At 33.3% G+C, this 21,534-nt stretch overlaps 1 protein-coding gene across 6 annotated transcripts in view; it reads left to right on the forward strand.

Moving 5' to 3' along the window:
• Positions 1–21,534, forward strand: part of RANBP17 (RAN binding protein 17) — a 310,774-nt gene that overhangs the window by 27,918 nt on the left and 261,322 nt on the right. For 5 of the 6 annotated variants that reach the window (XR_005986931.1, XR_005986932.1, XM_041750025.1 and 2 more), the window contains exons 7-12: positions 425–590; positions 4,264–4,337; positions 6,750–6,869; positions 8,757–8,903; positions 9,721–9,893; positions 12,329–12,522. Coding sequence is in view for 4 of the 6 variants with exons in the window: in XM_041750025.1 (XP_041605959.1) it covers positions 425–590; positions 4,264–4,337; positions 6,750–6,869; positions 8,757–8,903; positions 9,721–9,893; positions 12,329–12,522 (874 nt within the window). In the remaining 2 variants the exon portion in view is untranslated. The remainder of the gene's footprint in view (positions 1–424; positions 591–4,263; positions 4,338–6,749; positions 6,870–8,756; positions 8,904–9,720; positions 9,894–12,328; positions 12,523–21,534) is intronic. The other variant, XM_041750028.1, reaches the window with a different exon arrangement.

The raw sequence follows: 21,534 nt of genomic DNA on the forward strand, positions 1-21,534 counted from the left end.
ATTCAGACAGCTCTGACAACCTTTGTTAGCTGAATATGGATCATTTATACATAAAGTTTCCCCACTTGAAGAATATTATATTTTCAGCTTGTTCTAAGCAGCCTTTGAGCTAATGAATCCCAGAGATTTGTGCTGAGTAAAGTATTTGTCCTAAAGTTACTTTTTATATAACTTTAGAAGATGACCTACAATTTGCAGTTAAGTGTAAAAGGTCTTATTCTCACTTTAGAAAATATAACTTGAAATAATTTATTGTAGATTTTTGTCAAAAGTGATTTTGCAACTTTTCCTAAAATATACAACATAACTATGCAAACTTTTCTTCCTAGTTCTAATTTGGCATTGAAGAAAAATTTAAATCAGTGAAGTGAAAATTTGTTTATTGACATATTCCATGTGTTGTTTGACTTTCAACTTTTTTCAGGTGTTGGCCAAACCTTTAAATCTTCAGGATCAAGGTCAACAAAATCTAGTAATGCAGGTCTTGAAACTGGTCCTCAACTGCCTTAACTTTGACTTCATTGGCAGTTCAGCAGATGAATCTGCAGATGATCTTTGCACAGTCCAGATTCCAACAACCTGGAGAACAAGTAAGAAGAAAGTTGAGTGTGAGGGATGGTCAGAGTAAAAGAACAGAATTAAATACAGTTGCCATATGTATCAAAAAATTCAAAAAGATTTGTAAAGAAGGTAGTTGCTAATGCCCAGTATTGAAATCTGTATTCCTTAATTCATATCATAGGCGCTTCCATATTTTGATATTGGAAAATAGGATAAATAGCTCTAGAGTTAAGGGGATAACAGGTTTGGGAGGGCAAATGAAGAGTTCTGTTTTGAAACTTGCAGATAAACAGTGGGAGACGATATAACACTGGCAAGGAAAAAATACTTTTCAAAGTTGGAAAAAGAGAATGAATTAGAGTAAGTGACATAGCAAAGCGAAGTTGCAATTTATTTTCTTACAGAGAAGGATACCAAGAAAAAAAGCAAGCCGATTTACTCTCACACATTTCAGAAAGATGATGGTACTAGGGTATTCCTGAAATCAGAGGTGAGGAATAGGGCTGAAAGGGCTTGGTAAAAAGTATGTATTCTGCACAAAGTCCCTAGAGTCTTCTCCACTGCCAGAGGTGCAACTGCCACCTGTGCCTTTTCTCGTTTCTTCCCTGTGTGTACCTCACACTTCCCAAGACCAGACCTTTTTTCTCCCAAGAAATTAAACTGGATATTCAAGGATATCAAAACTAGTAGAAAAACACCACAGATTTTGTGAAAGCTAACATGGAAATCAGAGATTAAAACAAATTAAAAGGGGCTTAGTATTTTTAGTATCATGATGAATACATGAACCAAGAAATGTAATAAAAATTGCAAAGGCTACACATAAACACACACAGACACACACCAGTACATACACATGAGTATGTGTAAAAATGGGAAATATCAGTAAGATTGATGGATTATATCACTGCCCTTTCCTTTTTTTTTTTTTTCACTGCCCTTTCCTGACTGTGATATTGTAGTTTTTGCAAGAATTGATTATTAGAGGAAACCGAGTAAAGGGTGCTTGGCATCTCATTGTATTATTTCTTGTGACTCTGTATGCACCTATAATTATCCTAAAAAGTATTTTTTAAAGGGAGATTTTATAGAAACAAAGTAAAGAGTTGAAGTTTCGTGCCCAAGATTGTGAATCCGAGAAACCACCAAGGAGCCGACACCGATGCAAACACACGAGGGTTTATTTACAAGCTCAAGCTTGGGTCCAAGTATACCCGACACAGCGGAGCAGGGACTTGGACCCCGAAGTGGGTTACAGCTGGGTTTTAAGGACTGGTCTAGGGGACATCCAGAAGGGGTGGAGCAATTCCTCAAGTTCTGTTTACATTTTGATATGGGGCCTTCAGGCATTGAGCTCTGTTCTTACTCTAATAGGGGCTTCCTGCCCTTGGCTTGGGCTCTGTTTTTATTCTAATATGGGGCTTTCTAGGACGTTTAGCTGTAAGCTGTTTTCTTCCTGTAACTGAAGTAAAGTAAAGTTCAGCTCTTATTCACAGGGGCCTGGGATGGCTGTACTTGTGGTAACGCTGAACTTAAAGTGGAATGGTCTTAATTTTCTCGGCCTCCACAGAAGTAAATGTCAAAAAAAGTATAGTTAATGTCATCAGGGAGATAACACATTTCTGAAACAAGAATAGGATATTGCCTTTTTTTTTTTTTTTTAAGATTTATTTATTTATTTTAGAGAGAGAGCAAGCACATGTGTGAGAACATGGCAGGGAGGGGCAGAGGGAAAGAGAGAAGAGAAAAGCTAAGCCGACTCCTCACTGAGTGTGGAGCCCAAAGTGGGACTCAGTCTTGCAACCCTGTGATCATAACCTGGGCCAAAATCAAGAGTCGGACGCTTAGCCAACTGAGCCACAGGTGACCTGGAATAGCAATTGTTTTCAAAAGGAAAGTTCAGGGGATCCCTGGGTGGCTCAGCCGGTTAGCACCTGCCTTTGGCCCAGGGCATGATCCTGGAGTCCCCGGATCGAGTCCCGCGTCCGGCTGCTGGCATGGAGCCTGCTTCTCCCTCTGCCTGTGTTTATACCTCTCTCTCTCTCTATGTCCATCATGAATAAATAAATAAAATCTTAAAAAAACAAACAAAAGGAAAGTTAAAAAAAAATGAAAATTAAAAAAAAAAGGAAAGTTCAGAGAACATTCCAAATATAAAAGGCAGTTGCCAAAATAAAACATTTAATAAAAGAGTTGGAAGGGAAAATTAAGGAAATGTTTCAGAAAGTAGAACAGAAAAGAAAGGAGAGATTTGATAGAAAAAAATACAAGAATATGAAAGCATGAAAATAGGAGACCAGCATCTGACTACTAGGAGTTTGAGAAAGAGGATAGGAAAAAAAAAAAAACAAAAACCAAGAAAATTTGCAAACAACACTAATGAAAGTTCTCAGCACTGAGACTTAAATTCTCAAATTGAAAGATCTCATCAAGTGCCCATTGTAATGAATGAAAAAAATAAACACTGAGCTTCATAATCATAATCATTCCAGAGTAAAAATAATGAAAAGAATATCCTAAGTTCTACCAGAAAGGAGAAATAAGTCACCTACAAAGGATTGGGGTCAAGAACAGTGTTGGCCTTCTCAGCATTAGCACTGGAAGCTAGAAGACAATGGAGTAGTATCCTCAGACTTCTGAAGGGAAATAATTTTCAAACCAGACTGAAATGATCAAGTGGAAAGTAGAATTTCAGACATGCACATCGTCTTTGAATTTATCCCTTATGTGCTTACTCTCAGAAAGTTACATGAAAACAAAAAGCAAGAACATGGAAGGTAAGGGGTTTGTGAAAAGGGAGCTTTAACACAAAATGACAATGAACAGACATAAAAAAGGGGCATAATTATATAACAAACTTAGCAACAACCAATCCCAAATTGAAGGCTCTAGGAGTTGGGGAGGGGAAAGGAAGGGAAATTACAGGTTACTTGATGCTATTGATCATGTGAAAAATGGCATGAAGAACATTGTACAGATCTGTCAGAGTGTTTGGAAAGAACTAGTGACAGATAGATATACAATTAAGCACAGAAACGATGCTATAATTAAGTCCAGAAAGTGTTAGAAATGTATTATAGTGTACTCCTTGGCTCATCTGTTAACATTACTTACATAGCCATAATAAATGTAAACACTTAGAATTGATTTAATCCCAAATAATAGTGTATGGTTTTTGAGAGAGGACGTAGGGGGGAGGAGCAAAATCTCATATACCATAACAGGAATTCATTTGATCTTTGAGGTAAAACAAATAAAAAAAATAGTCATATAGCATGTTATTTGGAATGATGTATATAAGTGTAGATAAGAGTTGAAAGGTACTTGGAATGAGGTTAGGTACAGCTATTTTTTGTTATACATTTTTTAATAGTGTTTACTTTTTGATACTGTTTGAATTTTTATATTTATACAATTCATATAACTTTAATACAAATAAAAATGGTAAGAAGATTCTCCTAGTAAGAACTATAGAAATAAGTTCTGCTACATAGAAATAAGGAATATTTTAGCTAATTCGTTTCTATTTCTGTATTCATTTTTCAAAAGAAAATAGCTAGGAATTAAAAAGGAATTATACCTAACTGGTAAGAGTGGCCATATGCAGAGGCCTTGGAATTCTTGTTTGTGTGATAATGTCTTAATATTACATTAAGCTCACTGAATGGAAGTAATGGTATTAGAAAATCCTTTTTTTTCCAGTTCTCCTGGAACCAGAAACATTGGATCTTTTCTTCAATTTGTATCATACACTTCCACCACTACTATCTCAATTAGTAAGTAAAAATCATTCATTACTTCATTGAAAGATACCTGCAATCTTTATCTAAGGGTGGTATATATTTATGTAAAAAGTCATATTTATACTCTTGATTGGATTTACCTCTTACAAGCAATTTTTTCTTACATCTCCTGGGATTAATGTTACTTGAACTACTTGTCAGATTCTGTTTATAATCACCAGTGCATTCCATTTCATGAGTGAACCCAGAACCTCTAGCTGTTGATTTAGTTCCTGCCCAGAGCCAGAAAACCTGTCAATCTCTAGTTGTACCTTCCTTTCTACCCACTCCCCATCCTTTCTTCTGGATCTCTGTCCAGTAGTTGGCCACAACCGTCTGTTGCTTTCCCTTTTCCTACCCTCTAACTCTTCTTCAACCTTTCATGTCCTAGGGTTGCCAGGCAGCCCCTATCAGGTATCTCTAAAGAGAAACACAAGGGATTTGCTCATTTGATTTTGTGTTCACCTCTCCAGTTGTTCATTTACTTTTTGAATTAAATTCTTTTGTGTGCTTTAAAAAATCTTAAAACTCTTTAGTTATATAGTAACTTTGAGTATATGAACCCTACTTTTGTGGAACCTAAAACAGAGACCAGATTGAAAAAAAAAAGAGAAAAAGTCTGTTTAATATCTGAGTTTCTAGAATTAAAGTTGGAGAATTCTGATCTTGCCATTTCCTGAAAAAAGATGTTCCAGGTTTAAAGTACGTATCAGTGGTGTGTTTGTTTAGGTATGTTATTGTCTAGAAGGGAGCAATAGATCTACAAAAATACTCTATTCCCCTCCCCTTTAAAAAACAAAAAAACATGTCTGCTCTCCAATCTAGGGTTTTGAGGTGGTGGGTTTGTTTGTTTGTTTTTTAAAGATTTCATTTGTTCATGAGAGACAGAGAGAGAGAGAGGCAGAGAAATAGGCAGAGAGAAGCAGGCTCTCCCCGCAAGGAGTCCGATGCGGGATTGGATCCCACATTTTGGGATAATGCCCTGAGCCGAAGGCAGGCACCTAACCACGGAGCCACCCGGTGTCCCGAGGTGGTGGTTTTTAAACTGAGTTTCACAGGATACTCATGTTTCCAGGTGGTGGCAAGGTTTCAGCCTTCTGTCTTTTAATCAGAGTAGTTTTGTTTTTAGTTATTTAAAAACCATGGTTTCATGTACAATTATGTTTTGCAATAAAACAAGCTACTGGTGCTTTAAAAATTAAGTGGAAAACAACTGCTTTAGGTGAAAGTAACGTTTATTGGGTCTGCCCTATTATATCTGCTTATCTCACTTTATCCTCAAAGTGGCCCTGCGAGGTAAGTATTATTACCCTCACTATGTTGACAAGGAAACAGACCCAGACTGGCTTAATTGAATTTCATTAGGGCAGCAAACTAAATAATAAAGCTGAGATTCAAACCCAGATGTTTTTGACCCCAAACCCTTGATATTTTTAATACACTAGTGGTTCCTAAACCTTCCATACATCAGAACTGCTTAAGGAATTGTTCATTCATGTTTGTTTTTTTTTTTAACAAGTGAGGACTGTGGCAAACTGGAAGAACGTCTAAAAGGCTATCCTCTGATTCCTGTTCGTGTTCTCAACTTTCTAAGAGAGCCAGACATTATGTAATATCTCTTAATTGAAATATTTAAATATTGACTATTAACAGCTAATTTTTTTTTTTTTAAACGAAGTGGGTGAACAAACATATGTGGACCAAAACAAAACCTATCAGGGCCCATTTGGCCTGAAAAGTTGCGAATTTTGGGCCTGTCACTTAATGATCAGACTTCAGTGGTTTTCAGTAGTAGAATTAGGAATCCAAGTAGTGAAATTGTCTGGTAAAGTATTGACTTTTGGAAGGTAACTAGGCCATTTTTGTAGAATATCTAATGTTTCCAAATAGTGCCTCAAGATATTAATGGGTGGTATGGGTAAGATGTACAATCACCAAATAAATTTGGGATATGCTGGCTTAAGTAAAGTTACACCAGTTATATTAAAGTTTACCCACTTGCAGGATACCACCGTACGTAATGTACAGTATTTCTCAGACATATTTTACCACAAAACCATCTTTTATTTTTGGTAGAACACCTATTTTCTTGGTCTATGAATAGAGCTGGGCAACAGAAGCATTTGGGAACCTTTTGAATGTTTGCATGTTCAGGTTGCTTTGGCATTTTTAATAGATGAAAATATACTAGAAGAGAATACACATAAATAGAAATTTTAGTGGTGAGGTTAAAGAGTGATGGGTGGTGTTGGTGACTAATGATGTGTCTTACATTATTTTTGGATTCTATAATATTTTTCGATCATTAAAACTAAAAAATACTTTTTTATGTGAAGACTAGTGTTCCTTACCTGTGGCCGTAGTTACTTTTAAAATTGAAATGAATTTTGTTGTTCCTATTTTTAGGCACTTTCATGTTTAGTTCAGTTTGCTTCTACAAGAAGGTCCTTATTTAGCAGTCCTGAACGTGCCAAGTACCTTGGTAATTTAATTAAGGGAGTAAAAAGGATACTTGAAAACCCTCAGGTATTTATGAAGTAATTTAATTAATACTTAGTATGTAGAAATACAGTTTTTCTGCTGAAAGATGTAATAAACTCATGACTTGATTATTATTCTGGAAGAAGATATGAAGTATCATATCTATCTTCCTTAAATCTCACTTGTAGTAGAAATGGACAGTTTTTAAAAATGGATGCTTTCCTGATTCTGTGTTCTTCCTTTTTAAATTTTTTTCCATTCTTTTAGGTGAATAAGAATAGAAGGTATATATCTTATGATGCTTCTGCTTTATATCATTGTACTGTATTTCTTTGCTTTACTTCTTAAATTACTTAAGTAATTTCTTCAAAGTTATAGCAACCTTCTGAACTAGAAGACAATATAAATCTGAATGTTAATATTGGATTAAGTGGCTTTGAATTATGAGATAATGTCTTTTTGCCCTCTTGTGGACAAATAAGAGTTTGTAGATTTAAAAATCTATACTTTAACTGCAAAGCTTCAATAGCAATATTCATTTCAGAGATTACAAAGCCATTATTAATTAGTGATTTTGGCTGCCTAGATAGATAAAAATTTTTTGTTTTACTTTTTATTTTGTTTTTGGTTTAAAGTGAATGTAATGAAAGTATGAATTTTAAAAGGTAAAATGATTTAAGGAGATTTATCTGTCTCTTAGTTATTAATAACATTTGAGGGGACATATATCTGTACATAAAAAAATGTGCTTGCTCAGTAAGGTGCAATTGATTTTGTAGGTCATTCTCAGGAATATTTTAGATTTTCTGTGTTATACTTTTATTTTACCTTTCAGTGTTAGCACAATCATGAAATTTACATGTTTTATTGATAAATGGGATTTTACTAATATACTTTAAAATTTTTAGTTGTTTATCTGTCATCAATCAGTATGTGGAAAATATGTCAATATCAAGTGATTGTCTTAATTTTTTCCAGCATCCTCATGTTCATGTTTCATGTCTGTAAAAGTTAGTTTGAATATTATATTATTTTGGAATTACAAATAGGTTAAAATACCTATGAGTATGAAGTATTTTTTTGTAATTTGTTCTTAATAATTAGACACTATTTTATATTTTCATGGAGTTCATATGAATGCAATTTCTTACAAACTTTCTCAGTATTAAACAGACACTTTTTGAATTCTCTTTCATACCAGCTACAATGCAAAGTGTTTGAACTTTTGTAAAGATAACAATTGTGTCCTATCTTCAAGGAGCTCTCACAGACAACTGGAGACCTCTTTCTTGGTCTTTCCTTTTAACCTTTCCTTCCTCAAGTTTTCTTCAATGTCTTGTAGTACTTCGGTTAAACTTTCTGCTCTACTTTGCATTAAATTATTTGAATGACTGTACTTAGGGACCAGGAGTTGCTTGAGGGCACAATGCCTGTAGATACTCAATAAACATTTGTTGAATTAAAAGAAATTTCTATTTTGTGTGCGCAAACACCATTTTAACTTTGGTTCAATTGGTATCACTCTTTTCTAGGGTTTTAAGAACCCATTCTGAATTTTCGTCTTAAATATTTCGCATGTCTTCTGTTGACTTCTGTTTAAGCTGCAGCGCATATAGACATAACACATATACACAAGCATGCACGCATGCAAATTTTTTGTATAATACTGTGGATTCCTAAACTTAATTTAGTCATCACAGTGCAAAACTTCTTCCACATCCACTACTTCGAATTTCTTATTATGAATCATTGATGACATTAAATCCAGCAAGAATCATTTGTCTTCTTTCATTAATAATCTACCCAGTTGACACAAGTACGAAGGAAAACTGGAAACCTTAATAAAATACTCCTGGAATTTTATTGATAGCTAATTGGGTTGGTTTGTTTTTAAGTATTTTTAAAAGCCTTTCTTTTTCTCTCATAATTTAGGGTTTGTCTGATCCAGGTAATTATCATGAATTTTGCCGATTTTTGGCTCGTTTAAAGACAAATTATCAGCTGGGAGAATTAGTTATGGTGAAGGAATATCCTGAAGTTATCAGATTGATTGCTAACTTTACCATTACTAGCCTGCAGGTAAATAAAAATATATAATTAATGTTAAATGATAGATAAATTTAAAACTATTTCTTGGTAAGATTTGGTGGGGATTTTTAACATTTGTTACAGTACTTTGCTAAAAATACTTATTCCAGGGTTTTATTTCTTTATTATTTTAATTTTTTAAAAATATTTTAAAATTTATTTATTCATGAGAGACACAGAGAGAGAGAGGCAGAGACACAGGCAGAGGGAGAAGCAGCCTCCCTACAGGGAGCCTGATGTGGGCCTCAATACTGGAACCCCAGGATCACGCCCTGGGCTGAAAGCAGGCACTAAACTGAGCCACTCAGGGATCCTCTATTCCAGGGTTTTAGGTAAAAGTTCATTGGAACATATTTTATAATAAAAATTTAAAGGCTCTCTGAATATCTAGTAATTGAAGAATGAATTGAGAAGCTATAATAAAATCTTTGTGAAATAAGACATTTTTGAAAAACTTCTTTTTGTAGGTTTGGGAGAGGTTTTAAAACCACATCTTCCACATGATATGAACTCTGAAAAATATTCATGGAAAGAAGATTAGAAGGAAGTACACTAACATTTTAATAGTGATCATCCCAGTATGGTAGAATAATGAGAGATTGTTGGTTTCTTCTTTATGCCTTTTTGCATTTACAAAATTTGCTATGATAAATATTCATTTGCTATATAATAAGAATAAAAATTAATTTTAAAGTCTGTTTTTAGTAATTTTGTAAAAAAAAAAACTGCTTAGTAATTTTGTCTTTATAATTCTTCTTCTAGGAAGATATATGTCATTTTAAGTAACCTTTGCTTTATTTCTTTGTAGCATTGGGAATTTGCTCCCAACAGTGTTCATTATTTATTAACTCTGTGGCAAAGGATGGTAGCATCAGTGCCTTTTGTGAAATCAACTGAACCCCACTTATTAGACACTTACGCACCAGAAATCACGAAGGCCTTTATCACTTCTCGGTTGGAATCTGTTGCCATAGTTGTGAGGTATTGAAAACTAAATGTTTCTGTTGCATTTTTATCTTTTGCATCTTGGAATTTTAAAAATTTGAGGTAAAATATACCTAGTGTAAAATCACCCTTTTTAGTGGACAAGTCTGTGAGTTCTGACAAATGCATACAGTTGTAGAACTACCCTTATAGTTAAGACGGAGAAGAGTCCCATCAACCCAGAAAATTCTGGGTTCTTTTTTTTTCTTTTTTTTCTATTCTTTTTTTTTTTCTTTTTTTTTGAGATTTTATTTATTCATGAGAGGCACACAGAGGCAGAGACCTAGGCAGAGGAAGAAGCCGGCTCCCTGCAGGAAACTTGATGCAGGGCTCGATCCCAGGACCTGGGGATTAACAACCTGAGCCAAAGGCAGGTGCTCAACCACTGAGCTACCCATGTGCCCCAAACTAGAAAATTCTTTTGTGTCCCTTTGTAGTCAGCCTTTTCCCCACCCTCAGACTCTGGCAATTACTGATTTGTTTTGTTTTTCTATACTATTTGCCTTTACAGAATGTTGTATAGATGAAATCATATAGTATGTAGTCTTTTAGTCCAGCTTCTTTCACGTAGCATAATGCATTTGAGATTCCTCCATGTTGCATCAGGAGTTCTTAAAATTTATTGCTGAATAGTATTCCATTTTATGGATGTACCACAGTTTGTTTATCCATTCACCTGGAATTTTGTTGTTGTTGTTGTTTTAACTTAACTCAGTTAGCCAACGTATAGTGCATCCTTAGTTTTGAATGTAGAGTTCAGTAATTCATCAGTTGTGTATAACATCCACTGCTCATCACATCACATGTGGACATTTGTGGTGTTTCTGTTTTTGTGATTTATGAATAAAACAGATGTAAGCATTTCTGTACAGTTTTGTATGAATATAAGTTTTTATTTCTTTTGGGTAAATATCTAGGTGGGAGATTTCTGGGTTGAATGGTAAGTATATGTTTTACTTTATAAGAAACTGGCAAATTATTTTTCAAAGTCATTGTATCATTGCATTCCTACCAGCAATATATGAGAGATCCAATTGCTCTTTATTCTCATCTGTATTTGATATTGTCAGTTTTTAAGAGTGTAATTCTATTAGGTGTGTAGTGGTACCTTATTTTGGATTTAATTTACATTCCCTTAATGACTAATAATGTTGAGCATCATTTTATGTGCTTATTTATTACTATTTGTGTTGTTTGGCAAAATGCCTGTTAAATTTGTTGCCCCCCCCCCCTTTTTTTAAACTAGGTTGTTTATTTCCTTATATTGAAATTTGAAAGGTCTGTATATTCTGGTCACAACTCTTTTTAATGTATGTGTTTGGCAAATATTATCTTTTAATCCATAGTTTGCCTTGTCATTTCTCTCACAGAAGAAACAAAAAAACTTTCAAAAGGCAAAAGTTTGAGAGTTTAAAGAAGTCCGATTTATCCTTTATTTTTTCTTCTAGAAGTTTTATAGTTTTATACTTTACATTTACTTCTCTGACTCATTTTGAGTTAATTTTTGTATGTGATATATGAGGTAAGGCTTGAGTTGAAGTTGGTTTTTTTATTTTTTGTCCTTTTTTTTTTTTTTTAATGGATAACCAATTATCCCAACACCATTTGTGGAAAAGACTATCTTCTCTCTATTGTATTGTCTTTATACTCTTCAGAAAATTAATTGACCACATACATGTCCTTTCTGAGCTCTGTTCTCATTAATCTATGTGTTTTTCTTTCTGCCAGTACCTTGTCTTGAATACTGTAGCCTTACAAGCTTTGAAATCAGGTAGTGTGAGTCTTTTGCCTTGGTTTTCCCTTTACACAGTTGTTTTGCCTCTTTGACTTCTTCGCTTTTCCATGTAAATTTTAGAATCATCTTGTTAGTTTCTACCCAAAAATCCTGCTGAGATTTTGACTGGGATTGTTTTAAATTTGTAGATTAATTTTGGGGAAGAATTGACACCTTGGCAGTAGTTCCGTCTTTCAGTCTGTGAGCATCTTACTCTTTTAATTTATTTAGCTCTTTGGTGATTTCTTTCCTCACTGTTGTGTGGTATTCCACCTTCAGATTTTAATATGTTTAAGTACACTTAATTAGTTAGATTTTTCCTGGTGCCTTTGGAAGATGCAGTTTTTTAAATGTCAATCTGCAGTTCTTCATTGCTAGTATATAGTGATACAGTTGAATTTTGTCTATTGACCTTGTATGCTAGGACCTTGGTAAACTTACCTATGAGAGGTAGTAGCTTTTGTTTTATCCTTTTTTGGGGACTTTAAATGTGTACAATCATGTCGTCAAATACAGACATTTCATTTCTTATCTTCCAATCTATTTGTCTTTTGTTTCTTTATCCATAATAGAATTTTTTTTAACATAAAGTTTATTTGTGAATAAAAGCATATCGCATTCTAAGCTTGTCTGCAAACTTATTCTTCTCTATTTGCAGAGATAATTTAGATGATCCACTGGATGATACTGCTACTGTGTTTCAGCAGCTGGAGCAGTTGTGCACTGTCAGCAGATGTGAATATGAAAAGACATGCACTCTTCTTGTACAGTTGTTTGACCAAAATGCTCAAAATTACCAAAAGCTTCTGCATTCACCTTCTGCAATAACTGTGGACAAGGCAATTCAGGAAGGTCAGTACATTTTATATGACTGTATATGGTATTATGTTGAATTTTAAGTAGCTTCATTAGTCACTTTAATAATTTTACTGCAAATTATTTTTATGTATTTCCCCCAATTCCTCATCCTCTAATAAGCCATTAATTGTATTAACCTTCTGGGTATTTTGGTTGCTTGATGGTTAATTTTCAGTTCTTCTTTGTAAGATACGTGAAAAATATTTTTCTGGAATCCGTATCAAGAAAAGCTGATAATGGTATTTGAGTAGAGTTCATTAACTTGTAACTGTCTTTTAACTAATCATGTTTCCTATAGTTGACTATCAATTCAGAGCTCAATTTCATCCAATAAAAGTAAGATCTCATTATGGTTTTGCATTTGTGTATTAGCTTTCGCTATGGGTTTGGTTTATTATTATATTTTAAATCATCAATTTCCTCATTTTCTTTCTGTTCTTTTCTTTTTTTAAAGATTTTTATTTATTTATTCATGAGAGAGACAGAGAGAGAGAGAGAGAGGCAGAGACACAGGCAGAGGGAGAAGCAGGCTCCCTGTAGGGAGCCTGATGTGGGACTCAATCCCAGGTCTCCAGGATGACACCCTGGGCTGAAGGCAGCACTAAACCTCTGAGCCATCCTGGCTGCCCTATTTCCTCATTATTTTTCTTTAATCGTTTATTGAAGGAGGATTTATTTATTGCTGTATGTTCCTTTAAATCCTACTGGGAACATAGCAGGGAATAAAATTAAGTAAACACATTTTTCACATTTTTAAAAAATGAATATGAGAATGGAATTGGCTTTATATATTTCTAATAGGAGACGCTTTAATTATAGTTCTGGAATTTTTTTTTCTTTTACATTTCTTCCTTTCATCATTTTGGAAAGTGAGTGGTAAAGGATGATAATCACACTCTCAATGATTTCCTATCTAAACTCTTTTTAATTGTTTAAAAGACTGTTTTACATTTACATAGTATCTTCTTAAAATGGCTTTTATTATCTGTTTCTGTTTTCTTTTTTTGGAGTCACACATTAAAAAACTGCTCCTGGGCTAGGTGGTGGAGTAAGTAGTTAACATTCTCTACTTCAGATATTCTCTCTTATTAAGATCTCATTATTTGTAAATTAAATTGAGGAGCAGTATTTTTTGCAGCATTTAGTCTTTTCATGATTGATTTCTTCTTTCAGTAGAGTTTTGAAAATTATTAAATTTTAAATACATACAAAAGGTCATTAACATATATTAGACCTAGTGACTAGCAAAAACACCATCATATAGCTGAAAGAATAGGTCAGTATTGGTATCTTTGCTATTCTTATTGTTCTTGGTCCAAATCCTTCCTACCAACAGAAAGTACTTGCAATCTTGAATTCTGTGTTTATCATTTGGTGCCTTTTATTATTCATAGTATTACTGCATATATATTAATATATATTCTGAAAATAATGCATGGTTTTGCAAATTTCTGAACTCTGTACAACTGGAATGAAACTGTACTACTTGCTTTACATGTTTTTTCCCCTCAGTATTACGTTTATGAGAATTTGTGTTGATGTTATGGCTATGGTTCCTTCAGCTACACTGCCACTGTTCTCTGTTGTTTGAATATGCCAAATTTATTTATGCATTTTCTTGTCATTGGATATTTGTGTTTTTTTCTGTCTTTTTGATAATACAGTAATTGCTACCATAAAGATTGTTATGTGTATCTATTACATAGTTAATTTCAGTAGATGATGCCAAAGTAGTTTATAGAGTGATTTACTACTTTACATCTTGCCTACCCTGATCTGGATCTTTGCCAACAGCTCATAATGCTGGACTTAAATTTATACCACACTAGTTGATATATACCTCATGGGTATTTTAGTTTTTATTCCTGTAATTATTAATGAAGTTTACTGTTGTCTTATGTTTGTTGACTATTGTGTCATTTTAGTGATATATATATACATGATTTTTGTTAAATTTCTTTTCACTTTTTGGATTATTTTTGTCTTACTGATTGAGTTCTTTATGTATTTTTGACACTAATACTCTAGATATTTGAATTGTAAATATTATCCCCAAGTTTGTGATCTGTCTTTACATATCACTTTAATATATCTATTTTCTTATTTTTCATATCAAACTTTATTTTAATTAATTCACTTGATCTTTTGGAAGAGGTAATGTATGTACATTGTCCAGAAAAAAGAAATTAAAATGTGTTCTGTTTCAGTTCTATGACCTGTCCTCTTGTTCTTTTCTCCAAGTACCAATTCTTACCAGTTTTACATATATCTTCAAAGTTTCTGTGTGCATATACAAGCAATTATGAATTTATAAGTTTTTATCTTCCTTTATGTACTTTGGATGTGGGATACCACCCTTAATGTTCTATTCCTGCCCTTTTTTTTAATTTAACAATGTATTTTATAGCTCTTTTCAAATCATTATATAGAGAATTCTTATTTTTTATGGAATATATCATATTGTATCATAATTTATTTGACCATTCCCTCCACCACTGAAAGTCATTTGAGTTATCACTGTCAGCTATTAAAATTAATTCCAAAATTTAAAAAAAATTAATTCCATATAGATTAATAATAAATATGTCATTTTACATGAATGCAAGTATGTATATATATATATATTTTTTTTTTTCTTTTTAACTGAGATTGCCTCATATACATTACTGTTGAAGAAAGAGTAAATATATTTATAACTTGTATAAATGTTGCCAAATTACTCTTGGTATGGACTATATCGATTTACCTATCCATCAGGTCTGTAGAAGTGTTTCCATATTGCCTTCACAGGATAATATTACCAACCTTTTGAATTATTAAAAATTCTCTAGGTGAAAAATGGCTTCTCAGTATAATTTTACATTCTCATACCAGCACAGTTAGGCATTGCTTAAATTTATTTAAGAGCTATTTAGTCATCTTTTTCTGTAATGGCCAATTCATTTCTTTGCTCATTTTTTTATCGGGTTGTTGGTCCTTACTGACCAACTGATTTTTTTTTTAAGATTTTATTTATTTGTTTGAGAGAGAGAGAGAGAGAGAGAATATGTAGGGGTAAGGGGCAAAGGGAGCCAGAGAAGCAGACTCCCTGCTGAGCAGGGAGCCTGATGCAAGGGCTCAATCCCCTGTGACCTGAGCCAAACAAAGGCAGATGCTTAATTGACTGAGCCACCCAGGTGCCCCCTTAATTGATTTTTTTTCAACAACCTCTGTATTTTAGAAAAATGAGCTTGTCTCTGATTAGAGTTGCAAATATCTTTTTCTTTTCTTTCTTATTCTTTTTTTTCTTCTTGAGTGTATAGTTTGGTGAATTTAGCAGTTATTCACAGCCATCTAACTATCACCATACTCAAGATAGAGAACACCTTTCTTCACTCCAAATAATTTCCTCATGCTCTTTGATCTCTTTCCCTGTCTCTTGACCCAGGGAACCACTGGTTTCTATCACTGTGTTTTGAAATCTTTTAGATTTCTTTATAAATGGAATCATACAATAAGTAGTTTTTTGTGTTTGACCTTGCTTAGCACAAGTTTTAAAATATGTATATTAATATTGTTTCTTTTTATTGCTGCATAATATTCTGTAGTATGACTTTACCACAATTTGTCTATCTAGTCACTATGTGATGGACATTTGAGTTCCACTTTCAATTTTGGGGCTATTATGAATAATGTGCTTATGAACATTTGCAGACAAATCGTTGTATCTACTTAAGTAAATTTTTATTTCTTACGGGTGAATATCTAAGACAGATTCCTGGGTCATATGAGAAAATGTATATGTAATAGATGATACCACTATACTGTTTTACAAAGTGTACCTACCATTTTTCATTCTCATTAACAATGTATGAGAGTTTCATTTGCTCCACATCTGCATCATGATTTGATATTGTCTTCTTAGCTTTAGCAGTTTTACTGGGTATCTAATAGTGTCTTATCGTGGTTGTAATTTGCATTTCTCTGATAATTAATGGTGCTGTACCTTTTGCCCATTTACATGTCTTCTTTTGTGAAATGTGTGTTCACATGTTTTGCCCATTTTTAAATTGAGTGGTTCTTTTACACATATTCTTATTGGAATTATAAGACTGTTTTATATATTCTGTATATAATCTCTCTTTCACATATGTTTGTAAGTATTTTCTCCCTGTCTGTGGTATGTCTTCTTAACCGTTTTTCAAAGAACAGAAGTTTTAAATTTTGATGATCTACATTTTCAAGATTTTCTTTCTGGCTTGTGCTTTTTGTATTTAAGGAATTTGCAACCCAACTTGCAGGAGGTTCTTCTATGTTTTCTTCTAGAAGTCTAATAGTTTTTAGCTATTATGTTTAAGTCTGTGAACGACTTAGGTTAATTTCTGTGAATACTATGAGTTAAGGGTAAGGCCAGGTCCCCAACTCATAGTTTTATAGATGTTCTAGCACCATTTGCTGAAACCACTATCTTTTTCCCTGCTAAATTATCGTAACACCTTTGTCAAAATCAATTGATTATAAAAGGCTGAGGTTTATTACTGGACTCTATACTGTACCATCGATCTATATGTCTTATCCTTGTGTTAGTATTCTACTGTCTTGGTTACTCTAACTGTAAGTCTTGAAATCAGGTAATCTAAGTATTCTCAGCTCGTTCTTTCTCAAAATAGTTGAGTCTGTTCTAGGTTTTTTACCTTTCTATATTAATTGTAGCATCAGCTTGTTTATTTCTTTCATATAATCTCCCTAGAATTTTTATTTGGATTGCCTCAATCTATGCATCAATCTGGACAGTCTTAACAATATTGAGTCTTCCAGTTCATGGACATGGTATATTGCTCCAGTTATGTAGTTGTCCCTTAATTTTCTTTGAATGTTTTATTGCTTTCAGTGCATAGGTATTGAAAATGTTTCACTAAATTTATTAGCATATATTTTTGATGCTATTGTAAAATTTTAAATTATTCTGAAAACTCTATAAAACCAGAATTGATTTTTGTCTTTGTGTCGTATGACATTGCTAAATTTACTTATTCTAACAGCTTTTTTGTGGATTCTTTTGGATTGTTATATATGATCATGTCATCTGCAAATAAAGACAGTTTTATGTCTTGTCTTCATGCATTTTCTTTCTTTCTCTTGTCTTATTCCATTGGTAGGACCTCCAGTACAATGTTGAATAAAAGTGGTGAGAGTGGATAGTCTGGCCTTGTTTCTGTTCTCTGTACAAAGCACTGAGCCTTTCACCATTGAGTAGGATGTTATCTGTAGGTTTTTAAAGGATGGTCATAATAAATTTGAGGAAGTTCCCTTCTGTTCCTCTACTTATAATGAATGGGGTCATTGATTTTTTTTTTTTTTAATGCTTCTTATCTACATATTCAGGTGACCTGTTTTTTCTTCTTTTTTTACTCACACAGTGAATTACATTGACTTTTCTGTGTTAAACCAGCTTTTTACTCCTGGGATAAATCCTACTTGGATATGATAAAATGTTCATGTATAGAGTGTTAGATTCAATTTGCAAAAGATTTATATTATAGTGATGTTCATGAAGGATATTTGTCTATAGTTTTATTTTTTTGTGATGCCTTTGCCTGATTTTGGCAACAGGATAATACTGCCTCATAAAATGAGTCAGGAAATATTTCCTCTTCTTTATCTTCTGAAAGAGTTTGTGTAGTATCAGTATTATTTCTTTTGTAAGAATTTGATAGAATTCACCAGCAAAGTCAGTGAGCCTAGAGAGTTTAGAATTATAAATTCAGGTTCTTCAATTGACATAGGACTGTTTAAATTTTCTCTTTCTCCTGGCTTAAATTCAGTCATTTATATCTTTCAAGGAATGTCTTCTTTTTAAATTTATTGAAATAAATTTATGTCTAATATCCTGTTAGTATTCTTTTACTCTCTATAGGATCTGAAATGGTGTTCCTTTTGTTCTTTTTCTTTTTAACTGAAGCATACTTGACCTACAACATAAATACTAGTTTCAGGTGTACAACATAATGATTTGATATTTGTATATATTGCAAAATGATCACCACAGTAAGCCTCATTAACCCGTCACCATATATAGTTACAAAATTATTTTCTCTTGTGATGAGAACTTTAAAGATCTACCCTGTAAGCAATTTTCACATATGCAGTACAGTATTAACTATAGTCATCATGCGATCTATTACATCCCTATGACTTAGTTTACAACTAGAAATTTTTAACTTTTGACCCTGCTCACCCAATTTACCCACCCATCCCTCTTTGTTGATACTGACAGTTGTTGCCTTTTTTTTCTTCTCCCTGATTGACCCCAATTAGATATTCATCAATTTTTAAAATCTTTTCAGAAAACCAACTTTTAGTTTCATTGATTTTCTTCATTGTTTGTTCATTTATTTATTTCATAAGTTATTTTAGCTTCATTATTTTCTGCCTTATACTGTTGATTTACTTTCATCTCTCCCCACCCCCCCGTATTAGAGATTCCACATTTTGAGTTTTATATTTTTCTAATAGAAACATTTAAAGTTATGAATTTCATTGTTAAGCATTGTTTTAGCTGCATCTCATGAATTTTGATCTTGTATTTTTATAATCATTTAGTTAAAAATATTTTCTAATCTGTATTTATCAATTTATAAAATTTGAAGTATACGCTTTTATTTCAAGTATTAGGGGTTTTCTTAGTTGTATTATTATTGCTGATTTCTAATTTAATTCCATCTTGGTCAAATATTATCTTTTAGGATTTCAGACTTTTAAAATTTATTGAGATTTGTTTTATGACCTAGCATATGGTATGCCCTGGTAAACATACCACGTACACTTGAATATGTGTATTACCATTTGGAATAGCACTTTATAAATAGAAATTAAGTCAAGATGATTAATAGCATAGTTCAGGTACTGCTTGTCTTTATTAATTTTATGTTATGTCTTGATCTGTTTCTATTATTTATAGAGACAGACTAATTATAATCTCCAAATGTAATTGTGGAATTGTCTTAGCTACTTTTAGTTACCATTTTTTTTGCATCAAGTAGTATCTATAATTGTTTTTCTTTCCTATTAATTAAAATCTTTCATCTTGAAATCAATCTTATCTGATAATACTATAGTCAATGCCTTCTTATGCATCCTGTTTATATGCTATATCCTTCTGCATGTATTTACTTCCAGTCTGTGTCTTGATAGTTAAAGTACATCTCATTTAGACAGTCTATTAGTATAGTTCTTTCTTTTTTAAAAACCTATTTTGACCATCCTGTCCTTTACTTGGAATGTTTAGTCCATTAACTAAATGAGGTAGAAGAGGACTACCAACGCAATATCATGTGAACTATTTCTTTAGAATAAGGTTCTTTGTATCACACTGGTAGTCTGTATTAAGGCCACAAACCATGTGAGGTCTGACTTGAGGGTTTTTTCCTACTCTCTACCTAATGTTATAGTCAAGTCAGACAAGTTTCTCTGTTGTGTTTCTCTGCCAATGGTAGGTTTTTTTCCCTTTCCAGTTCATTTGTTCCACTAAGGGTATAACTGTGTCTCGGCTTTTGTTGGACTCCTCACATTGGGCATGCCCTGGGCTTTGTCCTTTGTCCATCAAGGAAAAACTCCAGTTCTATAGTTCTTTCCATGCTTATGTCTCTAGATTTTAGCCTTCAAATCATTTTAGCCTTTGAGGATTTATTTTACTTTCTTACCAGCTCAGTGGTACCTTTGTGCAAATTAGGTGTAGATGCACCATAGTAGAGTGCAGATTCATGAGTAGAGTACAGGCTGGATTTTGATCCCTCCATGTATTTTCAGTTAGGTGTCTTTTTGTTGCCTTGTAGGCCTGGATTGTAGTGTTTTTAAAAGGATTTTTTTTCTTTTCTTTTTTTTTTTTTTTTTTTTGTCTAATGACTCAGTGGTGTCCCCATATAGTATCTTTCCAGATTTGTTTTCTACATTAACTCAGATTATGTTATGTTATAATTTCGTTAGCTACTTGTAAAATCATATTTTTCTTTTTAGTTTATATCCCAAATAATCTTTGCTTTTTTTTTTTTTTTAGATTTTATTTATTTATTCATGAGAGACACACACAGAGATAGAGAGAGGCAGAGACACAGGCTGAGGGAGAAGCAGGTTCCCTGTGGAGCCTGAAGAGGGACTCCATCCCGAGTCCCAGGATCCGGCCCTGGACTGAAGGCTGCACTAAACCCCTGAGCCACCTGGGCTGCTGTCTTTGCTTCTTTTTAATAGTAAAGAATTAGTAGTAGCTTTCACTTCTTTGTGGTCATCTGAAAGGCTATTCAGATGCAAAAACAGCTCCTGGATAAACTTTTTAAAGCATTGCTGGGCAATAAGTACATGAGATTTTTGAGATTCCTTCTCCTCCCTTCTACTTTCTATTCCTCTGTCCACCTGCCCCCCCCCCCCCTTCTGAGTATTTCTCCCTGGGAAAGATAAACTTTAACCAGAATGGGCTAGTCAACAGCAAACAAGGGCAAAAGGCAGTATTGCTTTCAAAGGCAAATTATCAATATCAGTAATTAATTAAATTGGTGGCAAAGCCTTGGGCCTATAGCAAGGTATGTGTACTGAATTTAAAATTCTTATCTTAAGTGGGACCCTCAAAAAGGGATAAAGTGGTCCCAAAATGTTATAGCCTCTTGGCTTCTAGCAAAAAAGTAAATTAAAACCTTCTCTGATGAGTAGCAGTTGTGATATAAGGCCTTGAGAATCCGGCAATTCAAATCGACCAAATGAGTGTTCATAATTTTAAAAATAACAAGCATGCAAGTAATGAAACAAGATGTCATCAATGTGCACTAACAGAAGTAATAAATTACCTATTAGACTTAGACCTGCCCAAGGACTTAAGATACTGGAATTGGATGGGAATATAAAATAATTACATATGAAATATTTAAAGAAATAAAAAGTAGAATCACAAATGAGCCAACAAGAGTATGAGAGATGACCAAGGCAGATTGAAGAAGACTCAGGTAAGACTTTTAATACTGAGGAAAAAATTTTGTG

This window comes from Vulpes lagopus, chromosome 3 (genome assembly GCF_018345385.1).
Source record: "Vulpes lagopus strain Blue_001 chromosome 3, ASM1834538v1, whole genome shotgun sequence".
Classification (NCBI taxonomy): Eukaryota; Metazoa; Chordata; class Mammalia; order Carnivora; family Canidae; genus Vulpes; species Vulpes lagopus.